The sequence below is a fragment of the Prunus avium genome, chromosome 3 (assembly GCF_965620075.1).
Source record: "Prunus avium chromosome 3, drPruAviu1.hap1.1, whole genome shotgun sequence".
Classification (NCBI taxonomy): domain Eukaryota; kingdom Viridiplantae; phylum Streptophyta; class Magnoliopsida; order Rosales; family Rosaceae; genus Prunus; species Prunus avium.
The window spans coordinates 35,990,190-36,012,105 of NC_142286.1; the positions used below are offsets into that span (position 1 = coordinate 35,990,190).

The 21,916-nt window shown below is 37.7% G+C and overlaps 5 protein-coding genes across 6 annotated transcripts; 2 read left to right on the forward strand and 3 right to left on the reverse strand.

Annotated features, from left to right (window-relative positions):
• Window positions 1-693: 693 nt before the first annotated feature.
• Window positions 694-5,164, forward strand: LOC110747326 (uncharacterized). Its single transcript, XM_021947521.2, has 12 exons — window positions 694-1,128; window positions 1,354-1,454; window positions 1,539-1,625; window positions 1,721-1,889; window positions 2,003-2,356; window positions 2,807-2,958; window positions 3,066-3,272; window positions 3,366-3,453; window positions 3,534-3,708; window positions 3,933-4,046; window positions 4,136-4,238; window positions 4,354-5,164. The coding sequence occupies exons 1-12, from the start codon at window positions 997-999 to the stop codon at window positions 4,823-4,825; spliced, it is 2,154 nt and encodes a 717-aa protein (XP_021803213.2). The 5' UTR covers window positions 694-996; the 3' UTR covers window positions 4,826-5,164.
• A 542-nt stretch (window positions 5,165-5,706) lies between these two features.
• LOC110758229 (uncharacterized) lies at window positions 5,707-8,833 on the forward strand. Of its 2 annotated transcripts, none has more exons than XR_002526920.2 (9): window positions 5,707-6,167; window positions 6,246-6,292; window positions 6,413-6,515; window positions 6,819-6,905; window positions 7,402-7,485; window positions 7,744-7,797; window positions 8,131-8,270; window positions 8,448-8,493; window positions 8,615-8,833. XR_002526920.2 is itself a non-coding variant. In XM_021960032.2 (9 exons), the coding sequence occupies exons 1-9, from the start codon at window positions 5,844-5,846 to the stop codon at window positions 8,680-8,682; spliced, it is 894 nt and encodes a 297-aa protein (XP_021815724.2). In that variant the 5' UTR covers window positions 5,708-5,843; the 3' UTR covers window positions 8,683-8,833. The 2 variants fall into 2 exon arrangements, 1 of the variants encoding a protein (XP_021815724.2); XM_021960032.2 differs by having other exon boundaries at window positions 5,708-6,167; window positions 8,190-8,270.
• Window positions 8,834-9,034: 201 nt separating this feature from the next.
• On the reverse strand, window positions 9,035-11,923 carry LOC110758228 (mental retardation GTPase activating protein). Its single transcript, XM_021960031.2, has 5 exons — window positions 11,458-11,923; window positions 11,333-11,377; window positions 10,931-11,221; window positions 10,632-10,807; window positions 9,035-9,507 (listed from the first exon to the last, which is right to left on the reverse strand). The coding sequence occupies exons 1-5, from the start codon at window positions 11,678-11,680 to the stop codon at window positions 9,325-9,327; spliced, it is 918 nt and encodes a 305-aa protein (XP_021815723.2). The 5' UTR covers window positions 11,681-11,923; the 3' UTR covers window positions 9,035-9,324.
• Window positions 11,924-13,528: 1,605 nt separating this feature from the next.
• On the reverse strand, window positions 13,529-19,491 carry LOC110758224 (uncharacterized). Its single transcript, XM_021960029.2, has 8 exons — window positions 18,298-19,491; window positions 15,798-16,091; window positions 15,342-15,467; window positions 14,980-15,060; window positions 14,532-14,591; window positions 14,378-14,454; window positions 14,170-14,291; window positions 13,529-13,981 (listed from the first exon to the last, which is right to left on the reverse strand). The coding sequence occupies exons 1-5, from the start codon at window positions 19,178-19,180 to the stop codon at window positions 14,563-14,565; spliced, it is 1,413 nt and encodes a 470-aa protein (XP_021815721.2). The 5' UTR covers window positions 19,181-19,491; the 3' UTR covers window positions 13,529-13,981; window positions 14,170-14,291; window positions 14,378-14,454; window positions 14,532-14,562.
• Window positions 19,492-20,087: 596 nt separating this feature from the next.
• On the reverse strand, window positions 20,088-21,148 carry LOC110748489 (allene oxide cyclase, chloroplastic-like). The gene is made up of 3 exons (XM_021948466.2): window positions 20,989-21,148; window positions 20,764-20,885; window positions 20,088-20,671 (listed from the first exon to the last, which is right to left on the reverse strand). The coding sequence occupies exons 1-3, from the start codon at window positions 21,014-21,016 to the stop codon at window positions 20,267-20,269; spliced, it is 555 nt and encodes a 184-aa protein (XP_021804158.2). The 5' UTR covers window positions 21,017-21,148; the 3' UTR covers window positions 20,088-20,266.
• Between the last annotated feature and the right edge of the window lie 768 nt (window positions 21,149-21,916).

Below are 21,916 nucleotides of genomic sequence, written 5' to 3' on the forward strand. Positions count from 1 at the left end.
AAAAAATTTTCAATTAATGAGAAGAAAATTATATAATAAACTACTTTATTTTAAGAGTCCACAACCTTAAAAATCAATTTTTTGAAATAAATAAAATTCGAAATAAACTTTTGAGAAAAAAAAAATTATGTGCTCCACTCAATAAAGAAAGTGAACACATTTTACATTTATCTTCTCAATAGTTGTGGTTGGACATTATCTGTTTGGTGTATGGGACTTTACATGATTGGGCGTAGTCTTGCCCCAATCTTGCCCTTTTAGAGGGAATTTATAAGCCACAATATGTTGGATTGTTGTTCAATTCCTAGGTTTATCTTACATTTACTAGAATATTAATCCAGCCCAAACCAAGCGAGCAAATAGTCGAGTTCAATTTAATAAATTGTTATCCCCTTTACCAAATTATACATGATGTGTTGAGAAATTAGTTTATATTAAATATAAAAGACGCATCCACGAGATACAAAATATCTAGAGTGAGAAAATCTTAAAGCATTAACAAAATACAGACATTAAAAAAAAATGCGGAAATGTGAAATGTATCTAGATAATATGGTATCTAATCTATTGGCATTCAGAAATGGAAACACATTTTTCTTCTGTGGAAAGATATCTGAAAGCATACAACTTAAAATGGTAAGAAGGGTAAAGTTGGCAAAATATTACCACCATAAAAGGAAATATATCTTAACCACACCCGCGCCTTTCCATTTTCACGGCCATCCAAAAAAGAATTACAAATCCAAAAAAGAAAAAAAAATCCAGAAAATTAGAAAATGTCTGTCTGTCTGTCTGTTCGTAACTCCTAAATTTCGAGTTCTGCACAAAACTCTCCCGCCAAGTGGCCAAAATTTGAAAGACGAAGACAAAGAGCGGCTCGGCATGCTCTTCAAGTGTCGAGCCACAGGCTGTCTGAAACTGAAATCTGAGGCTTTAAAGTCCGAGTGAGCGTCAGAGTTGAGATCCAGAGGAAGAGAGAGTTAGAGAGAGAGAGAGATGGCGAGTTCTTCGAGCTCTGGTTTGGAAAACAACGCCTTGGCTCAGAAGAATGAGAGCGAAAGAGTCAGGGATGATATGGTGGCCCAAATAAAAAACCGTGTGCAAGCTGAGGGAAAAACCTGTCATCAGGTGATTTTTTGTTTTTTTTAATTTTTAGTGGGATTTGCGTACCCAATTTGTGGTGTGTTTGGTTGGTGAGAAAATTTCTGAAAGAAACGGAGAGTAGACTTTCCTAGACTTTTGTTGTTGTTGTTGTTTTTCTTGTTCGGATGATAGAAAATGTAGGAAATTATGAAAGGTGGGATTTTTTGTTTTGGTCAATTTATTTAATGGTTTGTTGGTTACATTCCGCAGTGCCGGCAGAAGACACTGAATTTTGCTGCCTCATGCACCAATATCAAGACGAAGGGTCGTCGTTGTCAAATTAATGTTTGTTCCAGATGCCTCCTGAACAGGTTAGATTAAAACAATTCTCTCTCTTTGGTTTTCCAAATAAAGTTTGTGGAATAAATTGGTATGGGATATCAAATTGAAAATAGATATGGAGAAATAGCTGAGGAGGTGGATCGTGAGGGTAACTGGAGTTGTCCCAAATGCAGAGGCATCTGTAATTGTAGTACTTGCATGTAAGTGTTTGAAATTAGCATATCATTATTATTAACTTGTATTGCTGTTTTTTTGGTGTTTTGGTGAGGCTGATTAGACATACCTGTTTTCTCAGGAACAAAAAAGGTCTCCAACCCACTGGTCTTCTTGCACCAACAGCCAAGGCAGAAGGGTTCAAATCTGTTTTTGAAATGTTGCGTGTGAAAGGGCTAGAGAACTTAGGTCGTGACAAGAATGCTGGACGCAAGGGTGCTTCGCGAAAAAAGGCTGTTGCTATAAACGAGGTTTGGTGGTTTTGATTTAATAGTATTTTGCTGCTGCATGTTGATATTTTTTTATGTTATCTTGTTTGGATGAGTGTTGTTTAAAGTGGGTTTATGGTCTTGTGTTTTAATAGGATCCTGTTGTTGATTCTCCGAGAAAACGAGGGAAGGAGAATTCTGTTGAAGGAAGTGATGATGTGAACTTGAACGAAACACTGGACTCTGATGAGCTGAAAAGTAAGAAAGCAAAGCGGGGAAGGTTGATGGAAATTGGTAATGAGGGCAGAGATGATGCCAAGGCCAAGACTGGCAGAGGGCGCCGCAGAGGCAAGGAATGCAGCATGAAAAAGAACAAAGAGGAAGAGGGTGAGGATGATGCTGTCCTGCCTCAGGGCAAACCTGTAACAGATGCGGCGCAGATTGAGATACCTCCTGAGGATGCTGGAAATGCTCTGCAATTTTTGGAATTTTTCTCAGCTTTTGGAGAGGTAATTCTCACTTTGTCTATCAAATATCAAACTAAAAGTCTAAATGGTGCTCTGATCTTGTTTTAATAGTTTTTGCTATATCATTTTGTCCCATGGCTTTGAGCCTGGCCATTGAACACTTCATTATGCACTATACTCGATACTGGGCTCTACAGGATTCTTATGTTTTTTACAACATGAAATGGTTCTTATCTGGTGCATATTAATGATGGAAACTGTGATTAGCACTCCAAAAGACTCATCATACACCCCTTCCTTACAAAATTAAAAAAGAGAGAAAATGCACTTCAAGGAATGCATGATGATATATATATATATTTTTAGTGTGAGTAACAGCCCTTTTAATTTTTTGTGCTAAAACATTTAAACATTCATAAATTTCCACTGCATTTGATATGAAATCTCTCTTCTTCTTTTTTCTTTTTTTTTTAAAAAAAAATTTTATTCTAGGTGCTAGACTTTGAAAGAGACCAAGCTGAACATCTACTTAAAGAATTATTGCATCGAGGAAGGGGGCGAAGTGGACGCCCAGAACAGTACTCCTCAATAATTCGATTTCATATCATGATGCTCTCCTTCATACAGGAGGATACAGGAAAGGAGTAAGAACTCTACCTAGTATATATATATATTTATGCATAAAGTACTTTAGTAAGCTTTAATGGTGGAAAGAATTCATGTAGTTTCTGCTAACATTGTTTCCTGTTAGGTCTCACTGTTTAGGTGAAACAAGCAACAAGAATACATGGTTCCAAGATTTGGGGAAACGCATCTCTAAATCCGGCATCTCGGGCGATGTAATGGATGGACTTCCCCCAGATTGTTTTAGCAAAGGCAGTGCTGGATATGAGATGTTAAACTTCTCACAGAAACTTAGGCTTTTAACTTTCCTCTGTGACGAGGCTCTTGGTACTAAGTAAGTAGAAGATACATAATATTTAAATTATAATTTTGTAATGTCCTGTTTTCTGGGTTAAGACTGACGAGAACTTTTCAATATTTTTTCCAGTACACTGAGGGACTGGATAGATATGCAAAGTGAAGAATCTGTTGAAACAAAGAATGCAAAAGAAAAAGTTGCTGCAGCAAAGGATAAGGTAATGTTAAAAATAAGGCAAGCATCTGTTGGAGCCTCAGCCAACAAGTAATTCTGTTTTTAACTAAATCGTATGTACAGGAGAAAGAAATCCAAAAAAGGTTGGACGTTGAGAAGGCGAAGAGGGTAGATGCAAACAAGGATGATCCTGTCTCAATTGAAAAACATGGTACTAATACTACGGTTTCACGACTAGAAAGTGAGGTAGCTCAAGCTCAGGCGGAGGTAGCTGAAGCAGCAGCCATGGTACCTAAAAGTAAGTTCCAATTTCTAATATCTTCAGTGCCTTTCAATTATTATTTTTTCCAGAATTGTTGTTAAAACTATCTTTAGGAATACTTGAGATGTTTTTTTTTTCTTTTGGTTGAAGTGCTTTTTATGTTTTGGTTCTTCATGAACATCTGGTTACCATTTTGCTAATTATTAAGCTTCCGTATCTTCCATGCGTCCTTGTTAAAATTGTTTTGACTTATTTTACAGAGAAGCCATTTTCTGATGCTATGAGAACACAGCCTCATCTTGTGGATGCTGATGGTCGTGTATTTTGGAAATTAAACAGCCATACTGGTGGTGAAGGTGGTGTTTTGCTTCAAGGTTAGTTCGAACTGCGCCAAACAAAATGCATAGAGTTCCACTTTTCAGTTATTTGGATGCTAAAATTCTTCTTTTCGAGTATTGTACAGATATGGGAAAATGGGATGCATCTCCATCTCATGAAAAATGGTTCGTTTATGGTGCTGAAGCCAAAGAGGGGGTCGAAAAATACCTCGCTCATCTGACACTAAAGTATGCGCATATAATTGTTTTGCATTGTTAGTTAGGTTGAATTGTTCTGATATCGTACAATTTTCTCTTTCAATGAACTGGTTGTTGATGCATAAGCTGTTTGCTTGGCCTGCAGGCAACAAAAGGAAAAGAGGGCTATGAGGAAAAAACGTTCCAAAACTTCTTGTGAAAGTAATGAAGAAAACATGGAGCTCATTCCTGAAAGTAATGAAGAAAACATTGAGCTCAGTCCTGAAAGTAATGAAGAAAACAAGGAGCTCAGCCCTGAAAGTACTGAAGTAAACAAGGAGGTCAGCCCTGAAAGCAATGAAGTAAACATGAAGCTCAGTCCCGAAAGCAATGAAGTAAACATGAAGCTCAGTCCCGAAAGCAATGAAGACAACATGAAGCTCAGTCCTGAAAGCAATGAAGACAACATGGAGCTCAGTCCTTCGGAAAGCAATGGAGAAAACATGGAGCTCAGTCCTTCGGAAAGCAATGGAGAAAACATGGAGCTCAGTCCTTCAGAAAGCAATGAAGAAAACATGGAGCTCAGTTCTTCTGAAAGTAATGAAGGAAACATGGAGCTCATTCCTGTGGCTAATTAGAGTTTTTAGCCATCAGAAGACAGTTGTTTCAAGTCCATTTTAGATTTTTTTTTTTTAAAATGCAGAACCGTCTAAATATGTGATAAGGATGATAACATCCAAGTAGTTGGCTGCCCGAGTTTCTGCATAAAGCTGTTTCCTACTTTGGCTTTTGCTCTCTATGGCATTGCTGATTTGAAGAGAAGCGACTTTCAGAAACAGGCCAGCTGCCTCAGCACAGAGGTGTGGTTCTTAACCTTTTAATGGTTGGATCATACTCTGTATTTATTCTGGGGAATGTAAGCAAGGGGATAAACCTTTTTTCAGTATTTTCCGAATGCATTTTCGAACTTTTATTAATTTCATGGTTCCAGATCTATCTCTGATATTTGTTCCTGGTTTAAGATCATTTAAGTTCATGCAATATTTTCTCTAGGTTGTATTAATGGATTGGCCAGACTTGAAGTCTTGGGTCCAGGCCCAGGCTCAGAGAGACTATGAGGGGCTACAATTATGGAGTTCTCAATAGTCATCTGATCAATTGTAGAGTTATTACAAGGTAGCTAGGTTCAACACCTCAACATTGCCCCTCATTATCAAAGCTCCTAATCAGTTGGGCCTAGTGATAATATCAGACTTAGGCCATATATAGGTCCAATGAGGGCCATATCAGACTTGGGTTCTCAATAGTCATCCGATCAATTACAGAGTTATTATTGAGCGGCTAGATAGATTGAACTCCTCCTCGACATAGCCTTATTATAGAAGCTCTCGTCTAATTGGGCCTACTAATAATATCAGACTTGGGCAGGCCCATCCATTTTTACATGGTGGCTATCTATTTTATTTTATTTTTCATTTTTCTGGTTAAACTTAAAACTCAAAGGAGAATGAAAAGAAAAAAAAGAAAATGGATAACATGAGGACACGTAATCAGAAATTTGGCGGTTGGGAGAAGCCGCTGCAAAACTGCTGTGCTCTCTGAAAGTCTCAACCTTTAAGGAAGAAGAAGAGAGAGAGAGAGACAAAGAGAGCTCAAATGGCAACCGAAGCACTATCAACTGTAACTGCAAGTTCAAAAGGAATCTTCCTCTGCCCCCACCAATATCACGAATTCAACCGCCACCGCTTTCTCTCTCTGCAAAACCACCACCACCACCACCATAACACTAGCTCATCAAAACCAAGGCCCATCACCAGCTTCCTCATCCATCTGGAGCCCATTGGGCCTAGGGCCCACCAACACTCAAAGCCCAAGCCCAAATTGACCAGAGCACGAGCCGCCGACTCAACCCAGCCTACCACCGTCTCCTCCACCGCCGACAAGACCGTCGTTCCTGACGACCAGTTCTCCCTCGCTAAGGTACCTCTGCTTTACTTTCCTCACATTTCATTCACGCACCTACATATATTTCAGTTAATTTTTGTGTGATGGATGCAGGTTTCGTTTGGGGTTATTGGTCTGGGTGGTGGGCTTTCACTCTTGTCGTGAGTTCTTTGTCCTCTGTTTGGTACTTGGATAGCATTAAAGTTTCTAACTTTGTGAAGCATATTTTGATTTTTTTTAACACATATTGGTTCATAATTCATGTGTTTGTGAACAAGCAGGTATGGTTTTGGGGCGTATTTTAATATCCTTCCTGGGTCTGAATGGTCAGCATTGATGCTCACATATGGCTTCCCACTTGCAATCATTGGTATGGCTTTCAAGGTAAAATTAAAAGTAACATATTGTGTAAATTAGCTTATGAACAGTAATTAAGAACGTATTTTGCATGGTTTTGCTTCTTAAGATAGTTTATGTGTTAGCCAGGCTATTCCCAGCTATGCAGATTACTAGTTGTTGATTTGGTTGCATGAACTTTCTGTCTAGTTCATTAATTTTGATTGTCAAACAAATTCATACCTAGGTCCTTGCTCTGCTATTTACTGAAATTTTGGCTTGATTCATTTCTTGACTTGAAGTAATTTGTCTTTCTATTTGCTGATTGTAGTTCTGTTCCTCTGTTTGCAGTATGCAGAGCTAAAGCCAGTACCATGCTTGACTTATTCGGATGCTCTGAAATTAAGGGAAACAAGTGCCACTCCAATCCTTACGCAGGTAATTACGTTGAATTGGCTCATTCTTGACATGAATGTGTGGTAGTTTAGAAAATTGATGTTGTAAGGGTTTATATATGGTGTGGTAAATTTATTGCATCAACCCTCAAAAACTTTGGAATGTAATGGGCCAGTAATGCGGTGTTCATTGTTATCTCTTATTATCCAGTCTGTATTGAGATGTTTGCAGTTAGACACGTTTCTGTAGTTTCTTCATGTGCTTACTCATAACAATATTGAATGCCGGTGGGGTGATGAGTAAAGGATCCTTACGAGAAAATGTGTGCTTGAGAATCAATATCATTGAAATACTAAATAGAATGTTGAGGAAATATTATCAACCCCTTTGGACTTAGTGGTTAGTTCTAAATTTTCAAAATGTTGGCTGATTTGTTGAGTCCATGAGTGGATTAGACTTGGTCTCTTGTATCAACATTCGATGCATTCAATACTGGGTTTTTTGGTATTTAGCCAAATGATATGATATATGTAATTAGGTCAGGAATGATGTTACGAGGTATCGCTATGGAGATGAGCAGCATTTGGATGAGGCATTGAAACGAATTTTCCAGTATGGTCAGGTGTGTTGTCTGATTTGTGTTTAAATATGAGAAATGTATTTATCTATGCAGTTATTTCGGAATATTCTGCATGAGGGAAAGAAATGTATGGTCTTTCATATCCTATTTGGAAGCAACTTGTTATCGCAACACTTCACTTCTAATATTATTTAGATGTAGATAATCTTATGCTCAGTGCACTGTTACACTGTGATGGGAATATCTGCTTCAAACTCTGTTTTGTGCTTATCATTTTTCTTTTACCTGTTTTACCTTCAGGGTGGGGGAATTGCTCGGAGGAGTGCACCTACTCTCCAAAGCATTCGCGAAGAGGTTTGCTTCTCACCTAAACTTGGTTTCAACTTCAAGCGTGTAAACTTTTGACTACCTCCCATTAAATGAAATCCTTTTAATGTTGGGTGTTCTTTTTATTTATTTATATATATACAAGTGATATTGGGGATGTATTAACAGGCTAAAAGCAACTTCTGTGGTCATAGGCTTATAGCTCTAATGCAATTGATTTTCAGTTTAGGAATTTTTAGAAAAGTAGAATTTTATTCTTTCCTGAATATCATATACAAGAGCAGCCTGATAACCCTGAATATTTTTGCAAGATTTTTACTAAGTTGATAGCTGATGAGGCTTTTAATTGATTTGTGTCAGAGCGTGACCACCATTATTCCCCAGTTGCTACTATTTCAAATTATACTGTATGTTTTTAGGTCACAGAAGATGGTAGATACTCTCTAGTCCTGGTATTTGAGGCAAAAGCTCTGCAGTTATCAGATTTTGAACAAAGACAGGTAAACTTACAGAGTCCTGTTACGATTGATAGCATGAAGACCATGTTTTAAAGTTCTCTTAAATTTCACAGGATAATAAATTATTTGACCTTCTTGCATTTTGAAGATTTATTAACCCTTGTAATTCCAAATAGCAAATGATACTGCATACTGATTATGTGTTCTAACAACTTTTAGGCTAAATTTGCGTCATTCTTCGGACCAGGAATCACATCTGAAATCGGTGAGTTTATACCAAAATGCTTCAATTTCGAAGTTTGTAAATTTAGAGGGTTGAAGTCATACAACAATCTGAATTTTGCTTGTACCAAATGTTTTGAAATAATACTTGTTTCCTGGTGCAGTGAAGGGAGAGAAGAATCTATATGAAGTCCGACTCATTTCTAACTCCAACGTTGACCCCTCTGCATAACCCTTGTAAAAAAATGCAATGTAGTTTAATCATTACACAGCCTCTTGTCACTTGTAAAACTGTTGTTTAAATTCAGTTGACAAAATCTTATTGTATCATACTTACAATTTTGAATAGAGAATCAGAAACACGACAAAATCTCGTTTTTTTCTTTTCTTTTCTTCAAATTCTTCTGTCATAAGAATTCCCAGGACTGATATATTTACTCCAAGATCTTCATATCAAATTTGAATCCTATTTTAAATTTTCATTTCTCCTCTTAAGATTTTTCAGATTTTCAGTTCCCTACTAAATGACCAGTAAAATATCCCATATGATATGAAGTTATTTTTTGCAGAGAGGCCTACCACTCTTACAGCACAAATAAAAAGCTTGCACGTGAACCTCAAGCTGTCAGCCAATTTAAACAGAATAAGAACAAAAACATTAACATCACTGAGTGAGCAATATACAAAAACAAAGAAAAAGGGAAAAAACAACCACCAAACCAAAGACCCCATACATGATTGTTCTCTTTTCTTAATCACAGACGCACTCAGTGACCCTGCAAAGATTTCTGCACACACCGAATCTCTCCTTCAGCCAGCTCTCCAATATTCTTTTTACCATTATCATTAAAATTTTCCACCTCTCTAATTTTCCTCAGCACCCTTTGAGATGAGAAAGAAAGATGTTCTTCTTTCTTGGTTTGTGCTTTTCTCTGTACCTTTTTCTCATCCATGACAAGCACCCACCTTGCCTGCGCTGTTGCTCCTCATCCCTGTTCTTTCTCTCTTCCTTTTCTCTTTTTGTTTCTTCTTGCTCTCTTGTATCTTTCACTTCCACCTGCACTTGATATAACCCACACATAAAATCTCATACTTTCTTATATTTGGTTATCTGACTAGGAAATTAGTACATGGGGTTTGTGCTCTGAGCCTGACCCAAACTCATTGGTTCCACCATAAGTGGTATAAATTTAGGCCAAACAAATGGTGCAAAATGAAGTCCATTTTGGGCATAATTAAGCTCTTAGATAGAGAGAGAGAGAGAGAGAGAGAGAGAGACCATCAATTTCAAGACACTACTGTCACTTTCTACAACCATCAGCCTAACAGTCATGAAATTTGATCACAGGGTCACAAACACCATGAAATGACAGTCTCGTCACATCAGGTACAACTTGATGATCACAAAGTCTAGCATCAGTTTACAAGGACATGACTCTCTGGAGCAACAAACTTGTACTGAACAGTGAAATAAATCACCAAGTAACCAACCCTGAAACACATGACCATCTTTTCCAAAAAGAAGCAGAAAAGAAAATAAAAATAAAAATTCAGTGATGGGGCACTTTCATTGAGAACCCCAAAGGATTAGAAAGGACCAGAAAAGTGAAGAATCCTTATTAACACGTGCACTGAGGAATCTTCAGGGGTTCCACATAAAACAAAAGGAAGTGGTGAAAATAGAAGAAAAGAAACATATAGTTCATCCATCAATCAAGGGAAAAAAGGTAAAGTAAATTGATAGTGTGGTTTTTGCAACTTGGTACCCAATTGTGAAAATGAGTCATCCGGGGTTTTAGCCTCTGAGAAAGAACACTTATTGCAGAGGCAAGAGGCAAATTGTTTTTCCCTGCCACAGAGTTTATGTGCTGGAAAGCAGGGCCACTTGGAAGAAAATATCGAGGAAACAGAACTGGATAGGCATGTGCCATTGAAAACAAAAGGACCAAGAAGAGGGACCAATTCAATCTAATCTACTAGTCTAGTCCCCCCACTTTGAAGGGCATAGTTTAGTTTTTCATGACACCAACCACAAAATGCAACCTTAATTTAATTGTCCCATCTTTGAGAAATACGTCATTAATTAGAAACATCCTTATTACCACACAATTAACCTTAAAAAAACCTACAGCAACATAGCTAAGTGTTAGCATGTTATCTGGGATATCAGCAAGAACATACCTCTTCATCAGATTTTAATTTTGCATTTGATTTAGGCGAGTCTCCTACTCGGAATCGGTTTAACGATCTCTCTATGATTGAAGGGGTTGAAGCAGAGCTAGGAGGACTACTTGAACTCATATCAGGAGGTGTGCTTTGAGTCCCCACATCTCTGGTCGTGCCTTCTGTTTTCTTCTCTGCATTGAGAAATTAACATATGGTAGTTGTAAATTAATTAGCATATCCAAATTCCAATGCAAGCAACCATTTTTTTGTGAGTGAAAAATGACAAGTATGAGGTAAGATAAAGAGGGTTGAACCTGGAATTGGAAACTGACGAACAAAATCTTCTTTTGCAGGATTAGAAGAAGGCTTGGCATGAATTGGTCTTGAGTGGGAAGAGTAAACAAGAGGTGCAGACATTGTAATTCTATTGGTTATGTTTCGAAACGATCTTCCACTAAGTGTTTTTGCAGATAAACACTCCATTGGAACCTGCCCTGATTGAGGGTTGCATATATATTTCTCTGCTTCATTCCACTTAGAATTCAAAGCAAACCCATCTGGTGACAAAGATTCCCAACTATGATATGCTGACCTTGCCTGCAATGCTGCAAGAAAAAACACCACAAACCTGTATATTATAATTTGAATTAACAACACGCTTTCATGATCATGTTACCATTCTTGCTAATTTCTTTAAATCATTATAAAAATCTTACCTTTGAGGGCAGTGGTGAATGAGTAGGTTGCCGGGTCGATTTCGTCTGCATAAAAAGAAAGGGGAGGAACTGATGAGAAATAGTAAATGTAAGCTGGGTTTTGAATGAAACAGAGAGAAGGGTACCTCTTAAGTTATAGCCAGGAGAAGAAGCCGTACTAGAGATGGTTATGTTTGATCTGAAAGACCTTGTGTCCTCTCTGAAGCTTCTAACATATGAAGCTGAAAACCTTCTGGAATTTGTGTTTTCACGGCTGATTCTAGCCTTCACAGCCCATTCTCTCAAACTGAACTCTTGCTCATCTCGCCTTCTTGAACCATATGGTGACTCTTCCATGGTGGAGAACATAAAATGAGCTTTTTTCCTTCTTTCTCAAGTTTTAAAATTAGTAACCGAAGGCCACATGAACAAGTATGAAAACATGCAGAGCAACTTTCAAAATATGTAAACTGTCTTTCTCTTTCTGGGAAGATATGCTTAAAAAGAGTAGCTGCTACATTTGTATCAGTTTAAACATGGCGGTATATGCAATGTGCATATTGCTTTGGTTGCCTATGCCACACATATACACACACAAACTGACACGTACACATAAAGGGTGATGCTTTCTCTTTCTCCTTCCAAAAAAGAAAAGAGAAAAGCTGCAGTACAAATTTTAAGAGTAAAGAATATATTTTTACTTCCACAAAGTTTCAATTTATACACCAGCAAAGTTCATAACTTTATGTTATGATTTTTAAATACTGCAAAACAAGGGGTATATATTTCCAATATTTTTCTTGGTTTTTTTTACCAAATGCGAAAGGTTGAAAGATCATTCGTCATTCTTTGTGGGCAGGCAAGATGTGAGAGGTGTCCGCAGAGCTGACACTGGAATTTATTTAAAGAATCTTAAAATTGATAAATAACCACAGGAATGTGGGTCACAATTTTGTTGTATTTTTGCTTATGAAAAGAGTAACATTGCAATAGTACGATGTGTTGAATTTTTTTTAATCCAACAGTCCAACCAAATTTAGCATTTGAATGTGAATGCATTATACTTTTCCCTACCGGGAAACTGTTTGATTGAAGTCAGAGAAGATATGATTTGATTAATTTGTGAAAATGTATTCAAATTGACAGAGAAGTGTCAAGAAACTTTTATAATCAGGTGGAGCACAGGGTAACATGGAGGTTCATCATGGAAGTACTTGGATGGCCTTGTTGAGCAACTCAAGTGCAGTGAGGCAATTGAAGGTTAACTTAGAAGTACATATTTGAACAAGCAAAGTATATTTTGTACTTCCAAGCCCTTTGAGTAATTGCTTTTTATAGGCTCAAGTAACCACAAATCCTAATAGTTTTTGCATTAATGCTAGTGATACTTGTATTCAAAACCACGCACTCGATAACTACTTGAGCTACAAGCTCTTTAGTTTTAAAAACGTTGTTCTTACTGTAAATAGTTTTGAATTTGAAAAATTCAGACAATTGTTTTGTTTCCCTCCTGTGACCTCTCCATCAATGAGTGCATAAAATTCTGATTATTAAAAAGGAAAACAAATGTTTTACATCAGATTTTTACTTTTGGGGATATGGTTTCTAAGAGCTAACATGTTGATGAAGCAGATATTAATGTTGGGTTGCTTTCGGTCTGGGCTGGATGGTGAAGAAAAAGAGTGGATAGCAAGAAGTGGAGGGAGAAGGGCACTTGGCTTGAGGGGTGGAGTGGGGGTGAGAATGTCTGTGTGGCTGTGCATATCCATGTCATGTGATTGTCAACTCAACATCTTCTTTGAAAAAGAGTAGATTAAGGGTGGTGCGGTCCTCCAATTATGGGGAACAGAGGGCCCCACCACTGGACCTCATCATAGTCGTCAGTTTTGTCTGATGTGTAAGCAAGGTAGGTTTCAGTAAAGGGACAGGTGGGGCCCATCCACTTCATTTAATTTCTAAAGTTTTCATTTCAAGGATGAGATATCTGAATCTCTGATATTATTGTCCTTTCTTTTCTTTTCCAGCTAAGGTATTATTGTCCTTGAAATACCTTCTTCTGGTTGAAGAAGTGTTTAGTGTTAACCCAAAGCTAAAGCTTTCTTTACAGAAAGTGTTTCATCATTGGAAATATTAGTAGCTCATCTCATTTTATAAAGGTTTTCATTTTACATCTGCAGATGCTAAATCCTGATTGCAAAGATATGAAGGCAAACAGAGTTCTAACAACCTATAGATTTTCATTTCCATCAATTCTGAAAGCGCACCAGACAAAATCACAAGCATAAAAGTTCCAACAGAAAAAATAACCATGGGCATTCACCCTGTTAATATGTGTTGGTGAACGTTATTACAGACATTACAAGCTCTAAGAACTCAAAGTCTCAGAATGTCTGGAGTTTCATCCATATCAGACTATCCTGCAAGCCATCTCATGGGTTTCTTTACCTTTGGTCGAATGCAGGTTCAGTTCTCCAGCTGACAACCGTAGAATAGACATGCACCACATGAGGCAACAGCGAGAACCCACAGCCAATACGTTCACATATGACGAAAGTTGCAGCTCGTGGAGTTACGTTGAACAACATAAGTGGCTTTCAGTTGCTGAAACAATCAACCTTTAGAATGTGGAAAGCAATGACAGGCTCCCAACTGGTCCCGATTCCATACTACCTAAAATAGGGGGAAAAGATTTGATGAGCTCAAACCAACCAGTGACAGGAGACTTAAGAAATCAATACCAAATTCAAACCAGACCAGTCTACAACCTTCTTCCAATCAATGTTATTGGGTTACCATGGACGGCAAGCCTTCTTTAAATACAAACACAAATACCAAAAAACTTCTATGATCTAACATACCTTCAAGAGCTCAGCATTCTCAAAGTCTTAACCACTTTTAGATTGATGAGGAAACTGCAGCTCCTGACTTCAGTAACATAAACGACGCATGGGACCATGGTAATCAAGCAACACAAGGGCACCTAAAAATTCAAAATATTAGTTCAGACTCCATGCTAAAATACAGACTATACATGACAAGTTGACAACTTATAGTTCCAACACTCACTGTTTACACAGAACATTTCTCCAGGACCTCAATCAAACTGGCAGAGCTCATTTAACAAGGCCTGGATTTCAGAAGTCCTACAAAGAAACCGGCTTAAAATCATATCCACAGAAAAAATATATTAGAGGGCATAAATTTAAGACAAGCTGCTCACCAGTAGAAAAGGCGGTTATAGCTATGCAACTTCAAGAAATCGCATAGGTATATAAGTTTCCTGCTTAAGAGGGATAAACATCAACAGAAATAAAAGGAAAAAATAAAATAAAATAAACAAGATGAGAGAGGGGATATTAAGTTTTATACTACATGTGATACTTGCATAATAAAAATAATTATGATATCCAATTTAGAACAAAATTCTTGACCACAAACGACACATAACATCTGCTTAGCCAACATCATGTTTATAAAACTTATGATATCAGATTTCCACCAGTTTCTATTTAAAAAATATAGTTTCAACAATAAGAAAAACTTGATTCTACATGGTTAATTGAACCGATGCATGATGCCAATTAGCCTATTTTATCTATATTTGAAGTCAGTTAACACTTATTGTACACAAAGTAAGTCTAAATGAAAAAAAGAAAACCACATGTTACCTTGGCCAAGAATCAAAATAGCATTTGCAGCCAACGGAATAAGATCTTGAATCTTTTCGCTAGCAAAAATTGTGAGAACAACTAGCACAGAAAACAGAAATTCAGTGCAAAATACTGGAACTGAACTGGAAACTAAATCCAGGAAGGGGCATATGACCCCAACTAAATTTGATCATTGGGTTCAAATGCTTGATGAACAAGTTTGCACCAACATAGAACTCCACTGATGAGGATAAATTGCAACCTCATAAAATTATTGAAAAAACATGTAAGTTTCTTTGACATGTTAGGAAGAAAGATGTGACATTATCTGAAATTAAAACGCATTAAATTTAACTAGAAAATTATGGGAAAATGGATACCTGAGATATGAATCAACTTTTCCTCACTATCATTTCTATCATTTTCGTTAACCGCATTATCCATGTCAGATGCTAACATCATGTGCACAGAATTGTATCCATCTGAAGCCCAAACAGATTGAGTTCCTGCAAAATGATGGCAAAATTTTTAAGTTTCAGTGGGTAGTGAGATAGTGAAAAGTGACCTCATGGTTGAAGCTGTTGTCAAGAGGCATATGTCTAAAATTTAGATGAACTACCATAACATTAAATGTTTCACTCATAAAAACAGAGACCAAGCTACACACCCTTTGACCCAAAAAAAGCTACACACCCCAGCAGTATCCCCCACATTAAGATGATCAAGTTCTATTGTTCTATTAATACAGGGAATTACTCAATTGCAAATCCACCTTCAGCTTCCAACATGTAAGCATCTGCAAAATAATTAAAAAGAAAGGGGTAGGAGAAGCATACTTGAAGCTATATCAGGAAGAACAGCCAGCTTTTGCACTTTCATAATGTGAGGCAACTCCCGCAAGTAAGAAGTTATATTTGATCCAAGTACAGGGCTGGAGATGTGCAAAATGCGTAAAGCTCCATTTGAGTCCAAGATTAAAAATTTGTTGGGGGACAGTGCCTCAATGGAAATTGCCTTAGCTGGTATCATTCTTGTCGATTTTGAGGTTTCAAACTCCTTGCCCTTGAATGTCACAAAACACACTCCCTCTTCAGGAGAGTCTTGTTTCAATTTAACTGACCGCTGCTTGGCTGCAAGGTTCAACACACCGTTAGTGGCACTAGTCAAACAGCCAAGGACAATACAAGTTCATATGAATATAGTACCAAGAAGCAATGGAAGCCACTTCCATCTAAAATAGAAATGCGTAATTATCTGGTGGCCATACTGCAGAGGTATATCTGCCCTAAGGTTGATAATTTTTAAGGGGGTCAAGGCTGGCAATCAGTCATGAGCTAGAGATTGCAATTGGATGACAAGAAATACAACACAGTCCCTAACTGAAGTTATTTTTCTAATCAGTGATTTACCATCTAGAGGCATGCTTATGATTTTAACCCAAGGACAGCACCTTGCTTAAATGAGTAGCACCCATGTCCTGGTCAAAAAGAAATACCTAAAAGCAATTTGTCAGTGCAGATAACAGATAAACATATAAATATGTTACAAGTAGTGCGCGTGCAAGAAACAGGCCCAACTAAAGTCAATAAACTAAAGTTACAAGTTACAACATATGATGGAAAAAATTGTCTCACATTTAATCCATCATGTGACCAGTTATTGCGAGAGAGAGAGAGAGAGAGAGAGAGAGGTTGTGTACAACCATTAAGACAATAATTTTTCCATAAGGATCAATAAGGTACAAGAATGGATATGCTGGTCCACAAGCATATTATATGGGTTAAAGACATAAAGTGATCATGACACTTTAATAGTAGCTAGAACACCCAAAAACCCAATAAATTTTCATTTTAACTTGTATATCTGTGAACTAATATCAAGCTCAAAATTTTAGTCCAAATAACAAGATTTCAACAAGGTAATATAGGACTACTTAGCTAGGCCAATCATGGTAGGCCACTTTAAATCCAAATCACAATCTTTGGGATAGCTTGAACTATTAATAAATTAAGGATCACATTATTCACTCACTTGATCAAATGATGGCAGCATTCAATAATACCTTGTTACTTACACACTTGCATAAAACACAGAAGCCGTCCACTTAAAGGATATTCTCCAACTTCAATCTTTAGAGATTGTGCATTAATTTACTAGAGGATCTATATCTCATCTTACTAGCTATTTAGTTTTACAAAATATATCCAGATAGTCATTATGACGCAATAAGTGGATGCCTATGCATATGAATCTTTCAACATCATGAACCCTAAATTTAAGCCATGACTGAAAATCGTGGACTGAAGAACAGCCAACCTCATTTATTTCTTCATTTAGTTTTCCAATAAGAACCCCTACTATTAAATACTTCCCACCATCAAACATGACCCTTGAACCCCCAAACTGTTAAAAGTAGCTGCTGCTTGTATATTCCTGGCACAGCAATATGGAATTCAGCAACCTTCCAGCCATGAAAGTTTATTCTTTTCCATCATATGCAAACAATATATCTCATATGCAAGCGTATTCATTTATGAGTAAATATTTACTTTTTTCCCCTATTTCAACAAGAATACCAAATAGGCACTTCATAAGAAAATCAATATGACTGTATATGTATATATAGCAAGTCCTATCGACATATTAAGTAAATCCCAATTTTATAACCAAAAAATTCCTTCTATAGTTCAGCATACGTCAACAACCCAATAACTGTGGAGATATTTTTTTTTTGGATGAGATCCAAGGGTGTCCACCGCCGACAGTAGTGACTAATCCCTTTTGCCGCGGGAGCTCTCCAAAGGAGGTAAACAGCTGGCCACGAAATGCGCTCCATTCCCATGGGCGGGGATCGAACCCCCAACCACATGGTTAAGGAATACTGTGGAGATATTTTAAAATTTAGGTAAAATAAACACACTGAAATTGTTGCATAAATGTCCCACAAACATAACGAGGATAGATCCAATTATCGAGACACAACCTAAGGTACACAAACAAACTATAAATAAGTGTATCCTTAAAGAGGCCTGGAGTAAAACACAGTTAACAGGGGGTTAAACTATCCTCATTGGTTGTATGGCCATAGTTGTTATCATAACACCAATAGGATCTTGCTTAAGTTCTGCCATCCTTAGAAGACCAATGTATGACATAAAGCTTTCACTTTGCAACAGGTTTGATCATAAAGTTCCACTATCCAACTGAATTAAGTACTAACTCAACAAGGAGCAATGGATATATTTCGTAAACATACAAAGAACGTTTGCTTTGCATTTTCTGCATACACGTAACATCAGCAAAAGTAAAAGCAAAACGGAAAATTTGCGTACTTACCAGAAACATAATTCCTATCGTTCTTCCCACACAAGTCCCCATTGCAAGGTATCTCCGAAGTGCCATGGAATTTTCCGCCTCCATATTTATTTCCCTTATCCCCCAAATCACTATGGACATGGTCACCAACCACCCCATTAGGCAAACACAAATTTCGACCCACGGTTTTCGAACTCGAATTCAAAAGTTTGGCCTTTCGAACCTGCCCTTTAACAAGCTGCCTCAAATTGAAAACCCTAACTCCATTATCTTCTCCTAAGATCAAGAACCCAAAAGAAATGCTAATCGACCAAACAAGCTTGCAACACTCAATCACAGCACACCTCATCAACTTCACAACCACCCCATCTTCATCATCATTATCGTCATTATCAATCGATTTCACAGCGAAAACCCAAATCTTTGAGCTCGAAACAGAGTACATGGCGAAGAAATTGACCGACCCGGCAAGCTTAATCGAAACTCCATGGTGAGCATCAACCAAAACCCCCAATTTCTGATCAAATTGAAGCTCTTTCTGAGTGCAAACAACTTGAGCTCTCACAAATTGCTTCTGCTTGTGCAAAATATAAAACCTGAGCAGGACCTGAGACCCACCTCTATAAGGACCCGAGACAATGAATAGAACGCGAGTATTGGGGTTAGGGTTAGTGTTTTGGAGGAGGAGGAAGGTGGAGGAAGAAGAGGGAGGAGCAATTAGGGTTTGAGGAGGAGGGAGAGATGAAAGGGAAAGAGGGGAGATAGAAGGGTAGAGAGAGAGAGTGGAGTCAGAGTGCATGAGGGCTAGAGAGAGAGAATGGGGCTCAAAGAGGAGGGAGGTTATGTTAGGTGAAGAGAGGGAAGGGTTGGGGAGCCTGAGCTTTGAAGCTTGGACAACAACCATTAGAAGAAGACTGAAGATGACCCAATAACAGCACAACTGTCTGAGATTTTTTCTTGTCTTGTGTTGTGTTGAGTTATTTGTAGTCTTTGTTAGAAGAGATTGCAATGGTGTAGGAGGAACAAGAGGAGCATTGTCTTGTATTTTTCTTCTTCTTTTGAGTCAGGTTTGGTTTTTGGGGAGGCTTTGAGACTTGACGACAGATCCAAAGGTATGATTATTAAACTGTTGCAAAGAAGTCTAAAAGCTTTTGGATTGGCTGTCAATTTGCTAATCCTGGATTACTACAAATTGTTTATTGTCATGATATCTGCATTACTCAGGTTTAGGGATTTTTTCCCTTTTTAACTTCGAAAACAATTCTTTGAACACAATAATAGGAGAAAGCATGAGAAGAAAAAAAAGTCTTAAATTTATACCAAAATTGGTACAACAAAACTCTGTCCTTCAAGTATTACTCACCGCTTTAACGAAATGTATATTCTCATCACCTTTTTCAACATCTGACATGAATCATAATGAAAATACACATTGCGTTAAATTTGATGAGCAAAAATATTTCCATTAGTTTAACTATGCTTATTGTGTTAAATTGAGTTACTCGTATTTTATATCACGCCACATCATTGATTTACAAATATTATCCTTGTAGGATTCATTATGTAAACTAGTAACACTTCAAGTACAGGTTCTAGTTTCGATTCCTCCAAACAAAGATCAACCTGCTTCTTTGTTAGTTCTAATGGACTGGTTCATATTTCCCATCCTGGGCTTTTGTTTGGTCATATTCTTTTGAGCCTTGGCACTTCATATAACCCAAAAAACAGAGATGAGTTTTAAACCACAGCAAAAAAGAAAAACAAAACACAGTTGTGTTTATATCTTCAAATTAAAATGATTTAGTTGTGTATAGAGTAAACAAACCATAGTTATTGTATAAACCACTGATCATTACATTGCCTTCAAATAAACTAAACACAGATAATTAATTATTTATGAATAAAATAAAAATACTACACCATCTGACAACATAACTTCAATTCAACCCACAAAAAACTAGAGGCAGCAAGAAGCTTGTGGTTATTAGTATTAGTTGGTGAAGTTGGAGACAGTGGCTTGAGGCTCACAAGCCTTGGCAGCAGGGCTGGGCTCAACAGCAGGGCTTGGTTCCACAAGCTTCACAGCAGTAAGCTCCTCAGGCAAATCCTCAATCCCCTTGAGGTAAAAAGTGTAGAGGATCTTGAAAGGGAACACAATCTGGTGCAGCTTCACCTGCCCGTACACTCCTTCAAAGATCCCAGAGCCACCAGTCACAGCCAGATACGTGTCCTCGTAGGTCAAATAAGGTCCTTGAACTGAAATGTGACCGTAGTCTCCAAAATAGAAGCTGTAAATAGCCTCATATCGATCACCTTTCTTCTCCGGCTTGTTCTCGATCAAAATGCAGATGCCTGCTGTCACTCCCAAGCGTTTCTGAAGATCCCCAGTATATATCTGCAATTACATTTGTAAATTTAGCACTAACCCACAAGAAAATATTGCTATATATATATTAATATATAATCAGAAATAATGAATTAAATTACTTTGTTAGTGAAGGGGACGAGGTCTCCAAGAGAATTAACAGGTTTCTGGCTTAAACTGAGATATGCAGGGCTTGCACGGTCTCTCTCATTGATCTCATACACATGGAGTTCCTGAACTTTGGCTGCAGAAACAACAACATTTACCAAAAACAATTATCAATACAAGGGGATCAAATCAACTCAACCATATACCAATGAGAAAATTAATGGGGAAGAAACACTAACTGGGTCTTGAAGCGCTTGAGCAGGCCATTGAAGTTTGCAGAGTGTTTTGTTTTTCTCTCAATGGGAATTGGAAAGGATGAAAGAGAAGATGTAGAGATGGGTTGTGAAGAAAGAAGGAGAAGGGTGTTTATTTATATAGAGGGAAGGATTCAATCCAATCAACGGTGAACTTTGATCACGTGGGTGTTTTTTTGGGGGTATATAAATGGATGGTCGGCGAAGTCAAAGAGTCTTCATAAAAATGTGACATGAGGAAATGAACATGTGGTTGTGGAGACATTGGAAAGTGCGGAACTTTCATTGTAACGAGTAAGTGAGGATTTGTCAGATGGCCGGTGGAGCCTCACACGAAGACCAACCAGTCAAAGAGTTCATACGGTCTTCGGTTTAATGAATCCATAAACAAAGCGAAGAAATGGAGAATTGGGCTTCTGAAAGGCTTTTGGTTTCCATCAAAACGCCTGCAAATAGAGTGAGGGTTCAATTCAACAGTCTAATAATAACTCGGTATTGAATAAGACGGCTTTTAAGAATTCTTTATTATAACACCTCTAGTCTTTTCAACTCCAAAAAAAAAAAAAAAAAAAAAAAAAAAAAAAAACCTCGTCTCTCTCTCTTAGAGCAACTCCAGCGGTAAACTCAGCCTCTGTCTGGGGGGGGAAAAAAAAATCCAGTTCCAACGAGGAGCCCAAGCCCAGGTTGGGAGTGGGACCCACGAAGATGGGCTGGCCTGAAGGCTAGTTTCGCCCGACCTGCAACCTGAGGGGGAGGTGATGTCATGCGCCACGTGGCGTCTTTTGGTGCTCCAATGGTTTTTTTTTTCCAAATCCAACGACTGAGCTTTTTTTAGGCAAAACAAATGTGAAAAAAAATTCGAATAATTTTTAAAAATTCACCAAAAAGTTCTGAACTGTTTTTCTATAAATAC

What these genes read in the sequence shown, in the direction of transcription:
- LOC110748489 (XM_021948466.2), bottom strand. Translation starts at nt 21,016, where the DNA reads ATGGCCTGCTCAAGCGCTTCAAGACCCA. An exon ending in CTCAAGCGCTTCAAGACCCA is followed by an intron (nt 20,886 to 20,988) that starts GTTAGTGTTTCT and finishes TTGTTTCTGCAG; the next exon opens with CCAAAGTTCAGGAACTCCAT. An exon ending in TCGTCCCCTTCACTAACAAA is followed by an intron (nt 20,672 to 20,763) that starts GTAATTTAATTC and finishes ATGTAATTGCAG; the next exon opens with ATATATACTGGGGATCTTCA.
- LOC110758224 (XM_021960029.2), bottom strand. Translation starts at nt 19,180, where the DNA reads ATGGTTGTTGTCCAAGCTTCAAAGCTCAGGCTCCCCAACCCTTCCCTC. An exon ending in CGATAGGAATTATGTTTCTG is followed by an intron (nt 16,092 to 18,297) that starts GTAAGTACGCAA and finishes TGAACCTTGCAG; the next exon opens with CCAAGCAGCGGTCAGTTAAA. An exon ending in TATTTTGATTCTTGGCCAAG is followed by an intron (nt 14,592 to 14,979) that starts GTAACATGTGGT and finishes CCTCTTAAGCAG; the next exon opens with GAAACTTATATACCTATGCG.
- LOC110758229 (XM_021960032.2), top strand. Translation starts at nt 5,844, where the DNA reads ATGGCAACCGAAGCACTATCAACTGTAACTGCAAGTTCAAAAGGAATC. An exon ending in ACCAGTTCTCCCTCGCTAAG is followed by an intron (nt 6,168 to 6,245) that starts GTACCTCTGCTT and finishes TGATGGATGCAG; the next exon opens with GTTTCGTTTGGGGTTATTGG. An exon ending in TCCAAAGCATTCGCGAAGAG is followed by an intron (nt 7,798 to 8,189) that starts GTTTGCTTCTCA and finishes GTATGTTTTTAG; the next exon opens with GTCACAGAAGATGGTAGATA.
- LOC110747326 (XM_021947521.2), top strand. Translation starts at nt 997, where the DNA reads ATGGCGAGTTCTTCGAGCTCTGGTTTGGAAAACAACGCCTTGGCTCAG. An exon ending in TGTAATTGTAGTACTTGCAT is followed by an intron (nt 1,626 to 1,720) that starts GTAAGTGTTTGA and finishes CTGTTTTCTCAG; the next exon opens with GAACAAAAAAGGTCTCCAAC. An exon ending in AGGCTGTTGCTATAAACGAG is followed by an intron (nt 1,890 to 2,002) that starts GTTTGGTGGTTT and finishes GTGTTTTAATAG; the next exon opens with GATCCTGTTGTTGATTCTCC.
- LOC110758228 (XM_021960031.2), bottom strand. Translation starts at nt 11,680, where the DNA reads ATGTTCTCCACCATGGAAGAGTCACCATATGGTTCAAGAAGGCGAGAT. An exon ending in TCCTGGCTATAACTTAAGAG is followed by an intron (nt 11,378 to 11,457) that starts GTACCCTTCTCT and finishes CTTTTTATGCAG; the next exon opens with ACGAAATCGACCCGGCAACC. An exon ending in AATTAAAATCTGATGAAGAG is followed by an intron (nt 9,508 to 10,631) that starts GTATGTTCTTGC and finishes TATCAAGTGCAG; the next exon opens with GTGGAAGTGAAAGATACAAG.